The sequence below is a fragment of the Corythoichthys intestinalis genome, chromosome 6 (assembly GCF_030265065.1).
Source record: "Corythoichthys intestinalis isolate RoL2023-P3 chromosome 6, ASM3026506v1, whole genome shotgun sequence".
Taxonomy (NCBI): Eukaryota; Metazoa; Chordata; class Actinopteri; order Syngnathiformes; family Syngnathidae; genus Corythoichthys; species Corythoichthys intestinalis.
This window is the reverse complement of record NC_080400.1, coordinates 22,529,857-22,546,229: the sequence shown is the minus strand read 5'-3', so window position 1 is coordinate 22,546,229 and position 16,373 is coordinate 22,529,857. Positions and strand designations below refer to the sequence as shown.

The 16,373-nt window shown below is 39.2% G+C and overlaps 1 protein-coding gene across 3 annotated transcripts in view; it reads right to left on the bottom strand.

The window, feature by feature from the left end:
• Window positions 1–90: 90 nt before the first annotated feature.
• Window positions 91–16,373, bottom strand: part of tmprss13a (transmembrane serine protease 13a) — a 43,196-nt gene continuing 26,913 nt past the window's right edge. For 2 of the 3 annotated variants that reach the window (XM_057839940.1, XM_057839943.1), the window contains exons 11-13: window positions 6,247–6,389; window positions 6,002–6,154; window positions 92–1,059 (exon numbers count right to left, since the gene is read on the bottom strand). In XM_057839940.1, coding sequence (XP_057695923.1) covers window positions 1,045–1,059; window positions 6,002–6,154; window positions 6,247–6,389 — 311 coding nt within the window. In that variant the 3' untranslated portion in view covers window positions 92–1,044. Of the gene's footprint in view, window positions 1,060–6,001; window positions 6,155–6,246; window positions 6,390–16,373 lie in introns of all 3 variants that reach the window. The other variant, XM_057839942.1, reaches the window with a different exon arrangement.

The following is a 16,373-nucleotide window of genomic DNA, read 5'->3' as shown; positions in this document are numbered from 1 at the left end:
TATTTATCCCTCCCACTCCATTCCAAGGTTAAGAGAGCATTATTTTGAGCAGCAAGACATTCTTTCAAATGTAATCATATTTGGACAATGCATTGATTTAGTTCACGAAATTAAAAAAGGAAAAACAAATGTAAGTCATAATCATAAACAGAACATAATAAAGACTATAATCACAAAGTGCATATGGTGGAAGGGTGCACAAACACACAGGTAACGTGCGTTTTACATGTTTGAAGTGAGATGTGCCCCTGAAAGTGGCAATGCATACAATCATGTTATTCTTATATGTGAAATCTCTACTGTGGATTAAAAAAAAATTCCCGACTCTGCAAATAATGCATTTTAAATTGTAGAAACGGCACCTAAGCGCGATGAAATGAAAAAAGTTTAAAATTCTCAATGGCAACGATAAACTTCCCATTCATTTGAGCTTGCAGTGACTGAGTCACTGAGTTGAATACAAGGTATCTGCACTGCTGACAGGGATTCTAATGAACAAGACATGTCAAATGTATCCTCCTAACACCCTACGTACTCATTTGAGGAAATCAGATTTCAAATGGCAGAAAGGTGAAAAAAAATAAACATTGCACAAACAAATAGTTGATTAAATTCATTAAGTATCGTACAAAAAAAAAGTTTAAGACAATTTGTAAGAATTCTTTTGGCTTCCCGAAAATAAAATTTGCCAAAATCTGAAAAAACATTTCAGTAAAAATTACCCAGAAGTAGTCATTCCCCCCCGTAATAAACCCCACCACACTGTAAATCGGTGAGGAAAAACTAAGCGTGGCATTAATAAAGAAAACACGAACGAAGGTCCAGCAATCTTTACATTTTGTGTAATATGAATACAAACATGGTAGGAAGTAATGAGTGCAAGGCAAGTCATCAGTGAATGAATGCCTAGTCACACTGCTTCTCCTCCAATCCAAACAACCTTTAATTTTTCCTATGTGTCTCTTCCATCTTTCATGCAGTATTCCCAGTGTTCAGTTGAAGACTGCTTCAATGTGGTCTTCCGGTGGAGGTAAACAATTGACATTATGGCCTTTCACGCTGGGAGAGATCAGGGTACAAATAAATCAGAATGAGGCAATTACCATCAATCTTGGAAACAGCTTTCACCACAATGCAAATCGAACCACAACAGAAACATTGCATGGAAATTTCTCAATGTCAGCCTAGACTGCACTTGTCTTTGAAAAGTTTTTATTTTATTTTATTTTATTTTTTTAACATCTAGCAATACTGTAGGACCAATGGAAGCTTTAATCCTACATAGCACATGACCTATTCTCAAAACAAATGATGGCTCCCACTAGTGCAGTACTTCTCAAATAGTGGGCGCAGAGCGATGCTGGTGGTGGCGTAAGTGACCTTGGGGAACATACTTTTTTCCCGTACTAGAATAAAGTGTAATTGCACATCCACTAAGTGGGTGGCAGTGGCGCTCTCATTTTCAGCATGCAGTATATTTGAACCAAACAAGAGCACACAGCAAAGAGCACTGGAGATATGAAAAGCTAAGACTAAGAAATATGACGAAGCGTATGTAGCATTTTGCTTTTGGCTTTGACTTTTAGTAAAAGGAAGACAAGGAAAGACCAGTCTGTTTACTTTGTCTAAAAATGTTTGCAGCGGACAGCAGGCTTTTTTTTCCCCAGCGAAAACGTGCCAAATATTGCCAACAATCGTCCCGCTGTCCAATGACACTGTTGTTTTTGTTCTATTCATTTTATTTTTTTCAGTCTAATAGTTTGACATATTGTCCTCTCGAATTAATGTTGCTAATCAATTTGAATTTATGATTATTTATTGGGGTTTTTTTGGGGGGGGGGGGGTTTCAGTGTCAAATGGTCAAAAAAAATCTCTACGAGTATTTTTACAGTATGGATGTGTTTTTTTTTGTTTTAAAACTTTTTTTCTTCTTTAATATTAAAATAAAATACTATACAGAGGTGTACTTATTATAATAAGAATTTTATAGACAAATGATACTATAGTATATTTACAGTGGCGGCAGAGAGTTGGACACCAGACTCACAGCTGTTCCAGCTATTGAGTCTGGCCACCATTCACGCGGATACAATTTCCAGGGCGGAGCAAGCCACATCAAACAGACAGCGGAGTGGACCAATCAGCAACGGGCAGACGTGATGTTAGTAAAATGACGAGGGAAGGATGAGGGACTTGCGCGCGGAAGTAAACATACGAAGAGAGCAGAGTTTATTCAACATGGCTGGCGCGAGAGACTTGTCAATGACTCGTGTCGATGTGTTTTTGGTAATTTAAAACTTATTTTACCGTGGATTGGAACATATTCTCGGCTCTCCTGTTCACCATCTGTGTTGTTGTGAAGACTACTTTCGACACGCAAGAGTGACGTTGCTCGTTAAGAACACGTCACGCAAATAAACGAATCTGATTTGTCGATTGATTTTGTACCTGCTCGAGAGGTCGTTAATGGGCTGGTTCCCAGACTATACTCTCAGTGTTTGAAAAATACAGGGAGAATAGTCTGGCAGAGCCAGGCAAGAGAGTTGGAGGGGGCGCAGAACGTTTACATCTTCCTGGGGGGCGTAACAGAAAATAATTGAGAAGCACTGCACTAGTGGTATTAGGAATCTTTGAAGTAAACCAACTTAAAGGGAACCTCATACTTAAAGACTTGTAGGTTTTAATAAGCCACATTTGGTCTTTTTTACTAAAATGTTATTATAAACACAAAAAGCTTAGATAATATTTAGTAGATATTTTGACCTACGGAGGGCGCAAGTTTTATGCGCGCGATGGACACTCAGGGTGATGACGTAGTTGGCCTGGACTTCGAGAATAGCTGTGCTAGCTAGCAAGCGAAGCTAGTATGATGACTGGCATGATTATGTCACATCCTGCTGCTGGTCAGATTGTTTTGTTACAGAGCTGTGGGATAAGTTCCCGATGTCGTACCTGTATCCAATTCCAGCTCATCAGCAGTGTCTTTAAACCAATCCTAGACAGGTTACCGAGATATTGACTTGCTGCCTTGCTACACAGACGCGATTCATAGGGGGCCCATCTCCGTCATAGCTGACTGAGTGGAAACGCAGACAAAGAGCTTTTACCGTTGAAAATTCTTGTGAATAAATGCTTAAATCCCTGAATTCTCTATAGATAGGGGCGTAAAACAGTCTCAATGCTTGGTTAAAAGCAACAACAACAACAACAAAAAGTGCTGTTAGCAGTTATTTTCCGTAAATATTGGGAATTGCGATGCTGTTAAGTAAACAAATTAGCGGCTGCCATACTGCAGACAAAGCTTTTTCCATTGAAAATTCTTGTGACTAAATGCTTAAATCCCTGAATTCTTTATAGATATGGATGTAAAACGGTCTCGATTCTTGGTTAAAAGCAAAAAAACCTTGAAGTTTGCAGTTATTTTGCGTAAATATTGCGAACTATGATGCTAGTAAGCAAGCAAATTAGCGGCCGCCATATAGCAGACAGAGTCGTTTCTGTTGAAAATTCTTGTGAATAAATGCTTAAATCCCTGAATTCTTTATAGATATGGACGTAAAACATTCTCGATTCTTGATTAAAAGCAAAACGAAAACAAAAAAACGTGCAGTTATTGTATGTTAATACTGCGAACTATGATGCTAGGCAGTAAGCAAATTAGCTGCCGCCATATCACAGACAAAGCTTTTTCCGTTGAAAATTTGTGTGAAAAGATGCTTAAATTCCTGAATGCTTTATAGATATGGACGTGCAGTTATTTTACGTAAATATTGCGAACTATGATGCTAGTCAGTAAGCAAATTAGTGGCCACCATATGTAAACAAAGCTTTTTCCGTTGAAAATTCTTGTGAATAAATGCTTAAATCCCTAATTTCTTTATAGATATGGACATAAAACAGTGTCGATTCTTTGCTCAAAAGAGCAAAAAAGAAACTGGGCAGTTAGCATTTATTTTACGTAAATACTGCCAAGTATAATGCCAATGCTGTAGCGGCTCATTTTTCCCATCGATTTTTTTCACGATGTTTCAAAATGCATGCATGATACAAAAAATATAATAATCACCTTGAATCTTCAAACAAATCACTCCTGAGAATCCTTCCTGTTTGTATGCGGTACAGCTTTCCTACTTTTTCAACCTAAATCAAGCGTTGGATCCCTGCATGTGTTGACTAACTGCGAATAACTGAAGCGCACTGTAGGACGGCTCCCTACTTGAAGGCGTTGCCAGAGGCGTAGCAAGGGTCCCCGGGGGCCCCAGGCAACATGGGGCCCATCTGAGTCACGTGACACACATACATACTCGCGCAGTATAATGAACACAAAGGTGGGGGGGGGGGGTGGTACGGGTGCGCACAGCGTGCACGCGTGGACATCTTGGCCATAAAAGTGGCGAAAACTAAGCACTTAACACCGACTCATATGGATGTACAGTACTTACATTCGTTCATGGACGCACACATTTTAACAGGTGGCCGTCCTCTGCTCAAAATGCGCACCTTACGCCTATTCTCGCTCCCAGAATACGCAGCGTTTGTGACATAGGACAATAACAGGACTGGTTGCTATGGGAACGTACGCATACCCAAGGAACCTTGCTAAAAAGAGTATTAAAATTGCTAATAAAATAGTTTAGGATTATTTTAGATGCATACTGTATATGTTACATTTTTCTTATAGAGTATTTTACGAGGAATATAATAGACCCATTAATACTTTTTGGGAAAAAAAAAAAATCACCATTTCTTTAAATAGTCAGATGAATAATGAGGTGGCCTGTGAAAATCAACGTCAAACAACTAGGCAAGGACTTTCCAGGGAGAACTTTGTGAGTCACTCTTTAAACAATCATTGTATTAATAGCTGATTTTACTTTCTTAGACAAGTATAATCTACTTGCCATGGTAAATGCTGATTGGGATTGATAATAGAATCGCTAGATAATCTGCCAATTGATTACATTGTATTTCAACACTCCCTAGACTTGTCGCTGCGACAGTGCAGTAAAGCTGCATCTGTTAAATCTGTTGGGCCTCCGAGGGCCCCTGCTGGCTGGGGGCCCTAGGTAATTGCCTGGTTTGCCTAATGGGACGTGACGCCTCTGGGCATTGCACAGTGGCTGACCAATGTAACCCGTCAATACAATTATGAAGTCAGTGGTTTAAGTATTTTCTTAAGGCATCTTAGCGTGTTCTGCCTCTCTGCATCTAAACAAATCAAGCTGAAAGCACACAATAGTACTTTCTCTTGTTGGACGTTTCAATGGCTTATCACATTTTGGCAGCCGTGTTTCCTGTTCATTTTGCTTCGGCTGCTTTGTGAAATATCGACAGTGCCGTCATGCTCATTAATGTTCCTCTCGGGTTCAAATTGAAAGGGCTGAACAGATGACGTTTTTGTCACTTGTCATAGTCTGGAAAACTGGCAGCGTAGTCCAGTGACGTCAACAACAATGACTTACTAGTTAAACTAATTTTACAAATTGTATAAAAACGAAAACATCAAAAGGGGCTTTAATATCAAATTATTTTAAGTCATACTAACATTTAAGAACTACAAGTCCTATCCGTGGTGCCCTTTAAAATAGAGCACAATAGTGCATGTGACGATAGGAAAAAGAAAATAGGATTGTTAAAGAATTGGTTTCATAATTTTTTTCTTCTTTAAATTAAAAACACTAAAGGCAACTGCAACGTGCAACTCATTGATTATAAACACACAAATGAAAAGGGATTCTGATCACAACTAAGCTTCAAATCATTTGCATTTTACAATTAATCATTCATATTTATTTTAAAACATTTTAATGAAGTGAAGTAGGCTTTTTGATTATTATAATATGAATGTGGTCAGTCGGTACTATCAATGTATTGTGCCGTCAGTAAAAACTTCTATACCAGAAGTGCAAACCTTTTTTTTTTTTTTAAACACAAAGGGTACCATCTATTAAATGCAGCATTTACCAAAATGAACAATAATTATTTAATTCAAGCATCTTACCTGCATGTTGGTGTAGATCCAAGGTAGAAGTCTGCTCACTCTGCTGTAAACACCTGGTTTGTTACGAACACCACATCCATGCCCCCAGCTGGTGATGCCCGCCAAATACCACACGTCATCTATCTGACACACAAGTGGCCCACCGCTGTCCCCCTGGTATATTTAAAAAAATAAAATTAAAAAAAAAACTGCTTAAAATGACAAAATTATCAGCTTGGGAGCAAAAATAAATAAATGAACTTCACTTGGCAAGCATCTCGTCCCCCCTCCAAGTGTCCAGCACAGATCATGTTGTTCGTCACAGACTTTCCGTACACCTTTGGGCTGCTGCACACTTCCATTCCGATAATATCAACAGTTACCTCCAACAGTTCATTGGACCCGGCCGCTACGGAGGAAGGAGGGGGGAAGGTGAAAAACGAACAAGTAACAAGCTCTCTCTACTGGCTAAATCGGAAACTCCAGGCAACAATAAGCAGTGTTGTTAATAACGGCGTTAGAGTATAACTGTGTTACTAAAGGCATTATTTTTTTCCAGTAGTGAATAATCTTATTACTTTTTTCATCTTTGCAACGCCATTACCGTTACTGAGGATGTAAAGGTGTGCGTTACTACGTTGGTTGAATGACGTGAGAGAAGTCTGAGGGACACGAAGAGAGGAGAACGTGAGTGGGACGGAGTGAAGGGAGTTGTGACGCCGTTGCAAACGCGATGCTAGGGGGCTGCAATAATAGCTCACTGTAGCCATCAGCATACAAACTATGCCCACATGATGCTACGCTAGATATCACATGTATATAGAACTAGATGCCAAATGACAGACTCGGCGGCGTTAGCAAATGTACGGAGAAGTACATTGGGGCAAATAAGTATTTAGTCAACCACTAATTGTGCAAGTTCTCCCACTTGAAAATATTAGAGAGGCCTGTAATTGTCAACATGGTTAAACCTCAACCATAAGAGACAATGTGAAAAGAAAAAAAAATCAGATCGTTTGATTTTTAAAGAATTTGCAAATCATGGTGGAAAATAAGTATTTGGTCAATACCAAAAGTTCATCTCAATACTTTGTTATGTACCCTTTGTTGGCAATAACGTAGGCCAAACGCTTTCTGTAACTCTTCACAAGCTTTTCACACACTGTTGCTGGTATTTTGGCCCATTCCTCCATGCAGATCTCCTCTAGAGGAGTAATGTTTTCGGGCTGTCGTTGGGTAACACGGACTTTCAACTCCCTCTGCAGATTTTCAAAGGGGTTGAGACCTGGAGACGTGCTAGGCCACTCCAGGACCTTGAAATGCTTCTTACGAAGCCACTCCTTTGTTGCCTTGGCTGTGTGTTTGGGATCATTGTCATGCTGAAAGACCCAGGCACGTCTCATCTTCAATGCCCTTGCTGATAGGAGATTTTCACTCAAAATCTCTCGATACATGCCCCCATTCATTCTTTCCATTACACAGATCAGTTGTCCTGGTCCCTTGCAGAAAAACAGCCTCAAAGCATGATGTTTCCACCCCCATGCTTCACAGTGGGTATGGTGCAATTCAGTATTCTTTTTCCTCCAAACAAGAGAACCTGTGTTTCTACCAAAAAATTCTATTTTGGTTTCATCTGACCATAACACATTCTCCCAGTCCTTTTCTGGATCATCCAAATGCTCTCTAGCGAACCGCAGACGGGCCTGGACGTGCACTTTCTTCAGCAGGGGGACTCGTTTGGCAGTGCAGGATTTGAGTCCCTGGCGGCGCATTGTGTTACTGATAGTAGCCTTTATTACTGTGGTCCCAGCTCTCTAAGTCATTCACTAGGTCTCCCGTGTGGTTCCGGGATTTTAGCTCCTCGTTCTTGTCATCATATTGATGCCACGGGGTGAGGAGGGAGTTGAAACTCCGTGTTGCCCAACGACAGCCTCAATAATCTCTCCTCTAGAGGAGATCTGCATGGAGGAATGGGCCAAAATACCAGCAACAGTGTGTAAAAAGCTTGTGAAGAGTTACAGAAAACGTCTGGCCTCCGTTATTGCCAACAAAGGGTACATAACAAAGTATTAAAATGAACTTTAGGTATAGACCAAATACTTATTTTTCCACCATGATTTGCAAATAAATTCTTTAAAAATCAAACAATCAGATTTTCTGTTTTTTTTTCCCCCCATTCTGTCTCTCATGGTTGAGGTTTACCCATGTTGACAATTACAGGCCTCTCTAATATTTTCAAGTCGGATAACTTGCACAATTAGTGGTTGACTAAATACTTATTTGCCCCACTGTAGATGCGAAATGATAGACTCGTCGGCGTTAGTAAACAGCCACCATCTTAAAGCAGTAGACTTCTCGGGAAGGCTCTGTTATAGAGAACCTTCCTAGCGAACCCAAGTAACTTTGTATCTAAACTCTTGACTTGAATCCAGCTTTAAATGATGAGACAGTTTTAAAACTTTCACATGTAGCAAGTAGACAGAAGGGAACGAATGCAATAACGGGAGCAGTTTTAACAACTTTAACGGTTTATTCACAACATTAAATGACTTCCAAACATAGCAAAGGTTACCATCTACTGTAGTTATCGCAATATCCAGAATATCCCTGTGTCTAGTTAAGTTTAGGGTAAAGAATTGGGCTTGGGCGAATTGTCCAAAAAACCCTTTGAACTTCACTTAGTGCAGTGCTTCTCAATTATTTTCTGTTACGCCCCCCCCCCCCAAGGAAGACGTAAATGTTTCGCGCCCCCCCCCAAACTCTGCCGCCACTGTAAATAGTATCATGTCTATAATATTGCTATTATAAGTACGCCTCTGCCTCACATTGTATCCTTTTTTTTTTCTATTAGAGAAAATAACAGATCAACTTATAAAGCATAAGTTTATTAACATTTTGTTTGTAACAGAAAAGACTTAACGCGCATCAATTTGCCTGAATTAAAAAAAAAAAAAAAGTCACGTCCAAACTGTAAAAATACACTCAATGTACATTTTGACCATTTGATACTGAAAAATAAAATCAGTAAATCATAACACATTCAAATTGATTAGAAACATTAACTCATAAAGACAATATGCCAAAAAGTTTGACCGAAAAAACAAAACTGAATAGATGAAGAAAGAAAAAAAAAATGTCTTTGGACAGAAGGACAGTTTTTATTTGCGCTGCTCGCTACTCACAGTACCACCTCCAGTTTGCAATGGTGTGGGATTATTTTGCACTGAGCATGCAAACAGTGCTCACTGGTTTACTGATATAACACTGACAAAGCTGGACGATTGTTGGCAATATTCGGCTCGTTTTCGCTGAAAAACAACCAAGCGGCTTATCAATGAGATTGGGGTCTAATGTCTTTAAGTGGCGTCTTAATTGATTTGACTTCCGGCTGTCCGCTATAATCATTTTTAGATACAGTAAACAGTGGTCTTTCCTCATCTAACATTGTATTAAATGTCAAAGACAAAAGGAAAACGGCCCGAAAAAAGCATTCTCGGCGGCCGAGGCAGAACCGTAGGTGAGGGCGGTCGTTGTGACGATCCCAAGCCGAAAATGGCACTTCTCGGGCGGACACGTGAGAACCGGGGAAGACAGTGGGTAGCTGCGCGAGTCCGGCCGGAAAACGGCTTTCGAAAACTGCACAGCTCTCCAGCTCTTCATGAGTCTCTTCCGTGTGCTCTTGCTTACTTCAAAAATACTGCGCACACTTTGAAAATGAGAGCGCCACTGCCACCCACTGAGTGGATTTATTCTAGTACGGCAAAAAAAAAAAAAAAATCCCCGAGGTCACATGCGCCACCCCTGGCATCGCTCTGCGCCCCCACTATTTGAGAAGTACTGACTTAGTGTGACTTTTTTTTGAATGGGGGGAAAAAAAAAACGTGAAAAGTAACACCAGTTACTTTGCCAAGTAACTAACTACGCTTACATTCAGGTAACTGAGTTACTACCGTATTTTTCAGACTATAAGTCGCGTTTTTTTCTTTTTTTTTTTCATATTTTGGCTGGGGGTGTGACATACTCAGGAGCAACTTATATGTGAAATTATTAACACATTAGGATATCATTTCACATGTTATTTTGGTGTTTTGGAGTTACACTGATGGTTTGGTAACTATAGCATAAAGAACATGCTATAGTTATCTGAATAACTTAATAGCTATGGCCACGTTCGCGTTCTGCCTTTGGCAATGTGTCTTCAATTGTATTATTGACTTTTTTTATATTGAAATGCATGCTTTTAGTTTGTGGCGCTTTCACGCCCACATGGGGGCGCACTCGCACTTGTTTACGTGAAGAGCGCTCACACGCCAGAAGAAGACTGACAGCTACGTAGCTCTGAGTGAGTGGGTGAGTTAGCGAGAAACATGGCTGCGAACCTACATTCATTGTTTATGCTTTTAAGATATCTCCACAGAGGCAACGCCTGTTTATCATCTTTTCTCTTGTTGTTGTGTGTTTTCCGCTCGCGGTCGGACACTTGGAGCCAGTTGTGTGGGTGTTTGAACGATGTGCTAATGCTAGCGAACGCATGCTAACCGTTTATGTCATTGCTGTAAAACAACCTAATTATCATTTATTTACATTGATGCGAACCTGTTTGGTATCGAGGATCAAATTGATTTAGCAAATTATACGGACGTCCAACATCGTCATTTGGGAGTTCGCTGTACAGCCAGGACTGAGCCGTAGCGCCCTGGTGAGGACAGTATATTTGCATTTTGTTGTTCATGCACTGTACACTGTACATTTATTCAACATGTTGTTCTCTATTGTATTTTTATATTAAATTGCCTTTCCAGATGACATATCTGTTCTATGTGTTGGATTTTATCCCCCAAAAATGCGATTTATACTCCGGTGCGACAAATATGTTTTTTTTCTCTTCGTTGGAGATTTTATGGCTGGTGCGACTTATACTCAGGTGCGACTTGTAGTCTGAAAAATACGGTAACTCAATTGCTTTTTGGGAGAATTTGTAACTAATTACTTTTTTTAAAGTAAGATTAACAACACTGGCAATAAGTCCACGAGTAATGTAATCGTCAGCCCCGAATAGGGATGGGAATTGATAAGATTTTTACGATTCAGATTCCATTATCGATATTGCCTAACGATTCGATTGTGTATTGATTCTATTATCGATTGTAATTTGGACTAATGGACTGTATGAGGTTCTGGGTTCAATATGTTTTATGGTTCATTCGCCTTGGGGTGTCGGTTGGAACACAAGGAGCGGAGAGTGGAGTTGGTCTTTGGCCCCTTTAATCCAACTTGGCAACAGGCACAACTATATACAGGCAATGGCACTTGATATGAGAATCACTCAATGAGCAGGTGAGAGCATGCGTGGAAAGATATTGATGTGTTTTTATGTGGGTAAAGAAGACTGGAATGTGTGGGTATATGTGTGGTTCTGAAAGGAAAGAAAGTTAGTGCTGATGCAATAAACAATGCAAATTGACTGTAAAGCAGTCAATAACACACATACAGTACAAGACTCGCACAGAGTAATGACCACAAAGGTGGTGGTGGGGGGGTGCGAGTGCGCACGCACAACCCGGAAGCACGCTGCGCGCACGTGCGGTCATCTTGGCCATAAAAGTGGCGAAAACTAAGCACTATACACTCATATGGATGTACAACATCATCTTAAGATGCTAAACCAACACATTCCCTCTTAACACAAATGTGCAACGAGAATATAATGTAAACAATGCTCTCCTCGACGCAGAGAGGACTAGCGGGAACAACCCGCCGACGTTACAGTAAAAACATGAAACGGTCACGCTGATAACGGCTATAACTTATCATAAGAACTTTATGACATAAGGAGGAAATACTTATTCATCATCGCCACACTCTGCTCGAAATGCGCACTTTTCGTCTATTCTCTGTCCCAGAATACGCAGCGCTTACGCATACCCAAGGAACCGTCCTAACAGGAATATTAAAATTGCTAATAGAATCGTTTAGGATTATTTTAGATGCATATATGTTATATTTTTCATATAGAGTATTCTACGAGGAATGCGATAGACCCATTGATAGACTTTTTGGGGGGGGGGGATCACCATTTCTTTAAGTAGTCTCATGAATAATGACTTGGCCAGTGAAACTGAATGCATCATCGCTCGGCAAAGACTCCTCAGATTATACTTGATGGGGAGCCAAGATGGCGGCGTAGCAAACAGTCACGAATTTACGCGGTCCTGTCAAAAAGTTGAAAAGCAGCAAAAATACTGGCGTGAGCGGTGGACTTTTGATAGCCTGACATGCAGAATACCTCGTGCTCGGGTAAGCGTTCCTCTGTTACTCCTAACCTCTCGCCAGCGAAGCAGCCGTCTAAAAAAAGAGCGATGGAAGACCACCAGACTGAGACTATTATTGTGACGCTGAAGATGGCCATTGAGGAGCAAGGAGCTAACATTAGCCAAAAAATTTGGTGATTTGGTGGACACTATTAACCACATTACTGAAGAAATGAAAGATATTAAAGTGCTGGCAAAAAAACGGAAGGAAGAGTCAATAAAATGGAAAAAACTATCCAAGATATGGAAGGTAAAGTTATGGAATTGGCGAGGTACAAGAGAAGATGGAATTTGCGACTTCATGGCCTAGGAGAGAAAGAGGAAGAAGATGTGCGCAGAAGGGCCATCGAAGTATGTCAAAACATTGCTCCTGAACAGAAAGAAAAGTTTCAGAGTGTTATTGACACAGTACACAGGCTTGGACCAAAACAAAAGGGTACATCTTCTCTGCAGCCAAGACCCATAATCCTGCAATTCACCATGAGGCACTTTCGAGATGTCATATGGAAGATGGCAAAACGCTCGGAGTTCCTGATTGCAAGGAAGCTGAAGTTCAAGGAAGACCTCACTCCTGAGGATCGTGAGCGGCGCAACCAGCTTTGGCCGCAAGTGGTACAAGCACGCAAGGAAGGCAAAGTTGCTTACTTCGTGGGACCTCGAGCTTTCGTAGATGGAAAAGAAATACATTGAATGCAGTTCAAGGAAGACTTTGGTCCTGAGGATCCTGAGCAGTGCAACCAGCTTTGGAAGCAAATAGGACAAGCACAGAAGGGGAGCAAAGCAGATTTTTTCTTGGGACCTCAAACTTTCATCAATGAGAGAAAAATGTATTTACTGCAGTTCGAGGAAGACCTTGCTACTGAGGATCCTGAACACAGCAACCAGCTTTGAATGCAAGTGGAACAAGCACACAAGGAGGAGAAAGCTGATTTCTTTGTGGAACCTTGACCTTTCATCGATGGAAAAGGAAATTGACTGGAATTCAAGAGAAACCTACTCCTGAGGATCCGGCGCTGAATGGTCGGCCTTTGCTGCGGGTGGAACTCATGTGCAAGGCGGGGAAAGCTGCTTGCCTTGTGGGATCACAAACTTGCATCGATGGAAGAAAAAGGGAGGAGAAAAAAAAAATTGTCTGCAGGTATTTGTGTGTTGGTTATTTGAGAGCTTTAAGGTCTTTTGGTTAATTGGAACATCACGCTGTTTATAGCAGCTGTGTTTTTTTTATTTTCATATGATACTTAGGCTGCTATTAATACTGTTTTTAAGTTTGTGACTGTATAGTTCGCGTTATAGTCAAAGTTTCTATTTTTCTAAGGGTGTACGTTCACTAGTGATCTTACATTTTGTCGTTATCCGTTATTTCTTTTAACGCTCGGGTTCTAAGAGAATACTAAAAGAAAAGCTGTATTTTTATATGCAAGTAATCTCAATGCAGATTTTTGTTTTATTCAAGAATCACATTCTGGTCCTAATGATGTCAATTTTTGGAAGTCTTAGTGGGGAAAGGAATTGTGGGCATCTCATGGGACTCATCATTCAGCAGGAACTCTTATTTTGAAACACAGATTTAATGGAAATATAATTTCCTCAACGATTGATCCGAATGGTCATTTCATTCTTTTGGTTATTTCTGTGAATGATCAAGTATTTTTGTTGGGCAATGTCTATGGATATAACAACAAACAAGAAAATACTAATTTAATATATGCGTTACAGTCAAAAATAGACTCATACGTGAGTTCATATGCAGAAATGAAGATGTGTTGGGTGGGGATTTCAATTGTACTTTGAATGATACACAGGATAGATGGCCTTCTAGATCTGGAGAAAATAATGCTTATATGCAAAACTTCATGCATGAAAATGATTTAATTGCTATTTGGAGAACTAAGAATCCATTAGCAAAAGAATTTACTTGGAAAAACAAGACGGGATCATTACAATCTCGTATTGATTTTTGGTTATTATCTGATCTCATATCTCAATATGTCACCGACGTCAAAATGTTACCAACGCCCCTGACAGATCATAAGAATTTTTATGGAGTTATGTGTGTCTGCTAGTCATCAAGCAAATAGGGTTAACTCGTATTGGAAATTAAATAATTCTCTTCTTTTGAATGAGTCATTGGTAAATGAGATCAAACTTAAAATACATAGAGGTTGGACAAGAGCGTGTACTGAAAATGTATATGGAACCAATTGGGATTTATTAAAATTTGAATTAGGTAAACTCCTAAGAAAAGCTGGAAGTGAAATGACTAGAAAGAACAGGAAAGAGGAATCTGAATTAATTTCTGAAATTATTTCCCTTTCTTCTCAAGGTGTTGAGAATTTATCACAAGACGATAAAACCAATCTTCAAATTATGCAATTGAAATTGGATCAATTATATATTAAAGCAAAAGGAGCATTTGTGCGTTCTAGGAGGAAGCGGCTGGAAAAGGGGGAGCAGAACTCTTCTTACTTTTTCAAATTGGAGAAGAGAAATAATACCTTTAATAGTGTCTCCAAACTTTGCTTAGATGGAGTTATTACAGAGGACCCAGGAAAGATAGCGGAAGCTTGTGAGTCATTTTATAAAACACTATATCAATCTAACTGCTTAGCGAATGATACGGAACACTTTTTTCAATCTTTGGGAAATATTGCTGATATTGGAGATGTTAATAAAGAAATGTGTGATGTTCCCATAACTGTAAATGATATTGAAGATGCTATCAAGAAATTAAAATCTAACAAAAGTCCAGGAACAGATAGTTTAACGGCAGAGTTCTTCAAAACGTTTTCTAAAGAATTGGTTCCATTTTTATATAAGGTATTTGTAGAAAGTATTGAAAGCGGAAAGCTCCCTGTGTCTTTAACTCAGGGTTTGATTACTCTCCTTCCTAAACCACAAAAAGATACTTTGTTATTAGACAATTGGAGGCCAATATCACTTCTTAATAATGATTACAAAATCTTAGCGATATGTTTGGCTAAAAAATTAAAGTTGACACTCAATGATATAATTGAGGAAACTCAGTCAGGCTTCATGTCTGGCAGACACATAACAAACAATATAAGGTTGGTTCTGGATATGTTAGGTTATTCTGATTTAATTGAAGAAAGTTTCATTCTTTTTTGGGATTTTTACAAAGCATTTGATTCTATTGAACATCAATTTATGTTTAAAGCTTTGGATGTTTTTGGTTTTGGGGAATATTTTAAGAGATCTATTAAAACCTTATATGCAAATGCGAATAGCTCCATTAAACTTCCATTTGGCACTACTAAAAGGTTCTACATTCATCGAGGGATCCGACAGGGGTGTCCAATTTCAGCATTTCTTTTTCTTCTTCCTATGCAGATACTATCCATTCACTTTAGAAATTGTAATGTAGAGGGCATTACTATCACAAATAGAACTTTAACCATCACTCAACTTGCTGAGGATACTACACTATTTTTGAGGGATAAATCCCAAATTCAAAGAGCAATTGATGTTATAAATGTATTTTCTAAAGCTTCTGGCCTCAGATTGAACATAGCGAAATGTGAACTTCTACCAGTTAAAGACTGTTGTGATGAGAATGTATCTGGGATTACTGTAAAACATAAAGTCAAATATTTGGGTATTATAATTGAAACAGACGAAAGTGCAAGGGTGGCAGAAAATTTTGTTCCCCTAATTGGTTCAGTCCAAAAGAAATTTAATCTTTGGCTACAGAGGGATTTATCTATAACTGGCAGATCATTAGTCTCAAGGTATTCGAAGGTATTTCAAGATTGATATATGCAGCGATGGCGCTTGACGTGTCAAGAGATATTTGTATCAAAATTGACAGAATTTTATTCAACTTTATTTGGAAAAACAAAATACATTACATAAAAAAAGAATGTTATGATTAATAATGTAGCTTCGGGAGGCTTTGACGCTTTAGATTTTACTTCTTTGAATACATCGTTTAAAATTAAATGGATTAAATTATATTTGAAAAATCCAGACTCAATATGGAATTTCATCACTACACATATCTTTAAATCTGTAGGAGGTCTGGACTTTTTGTTAAGGTATAATTACAACATTTCAAAGTTACCAGT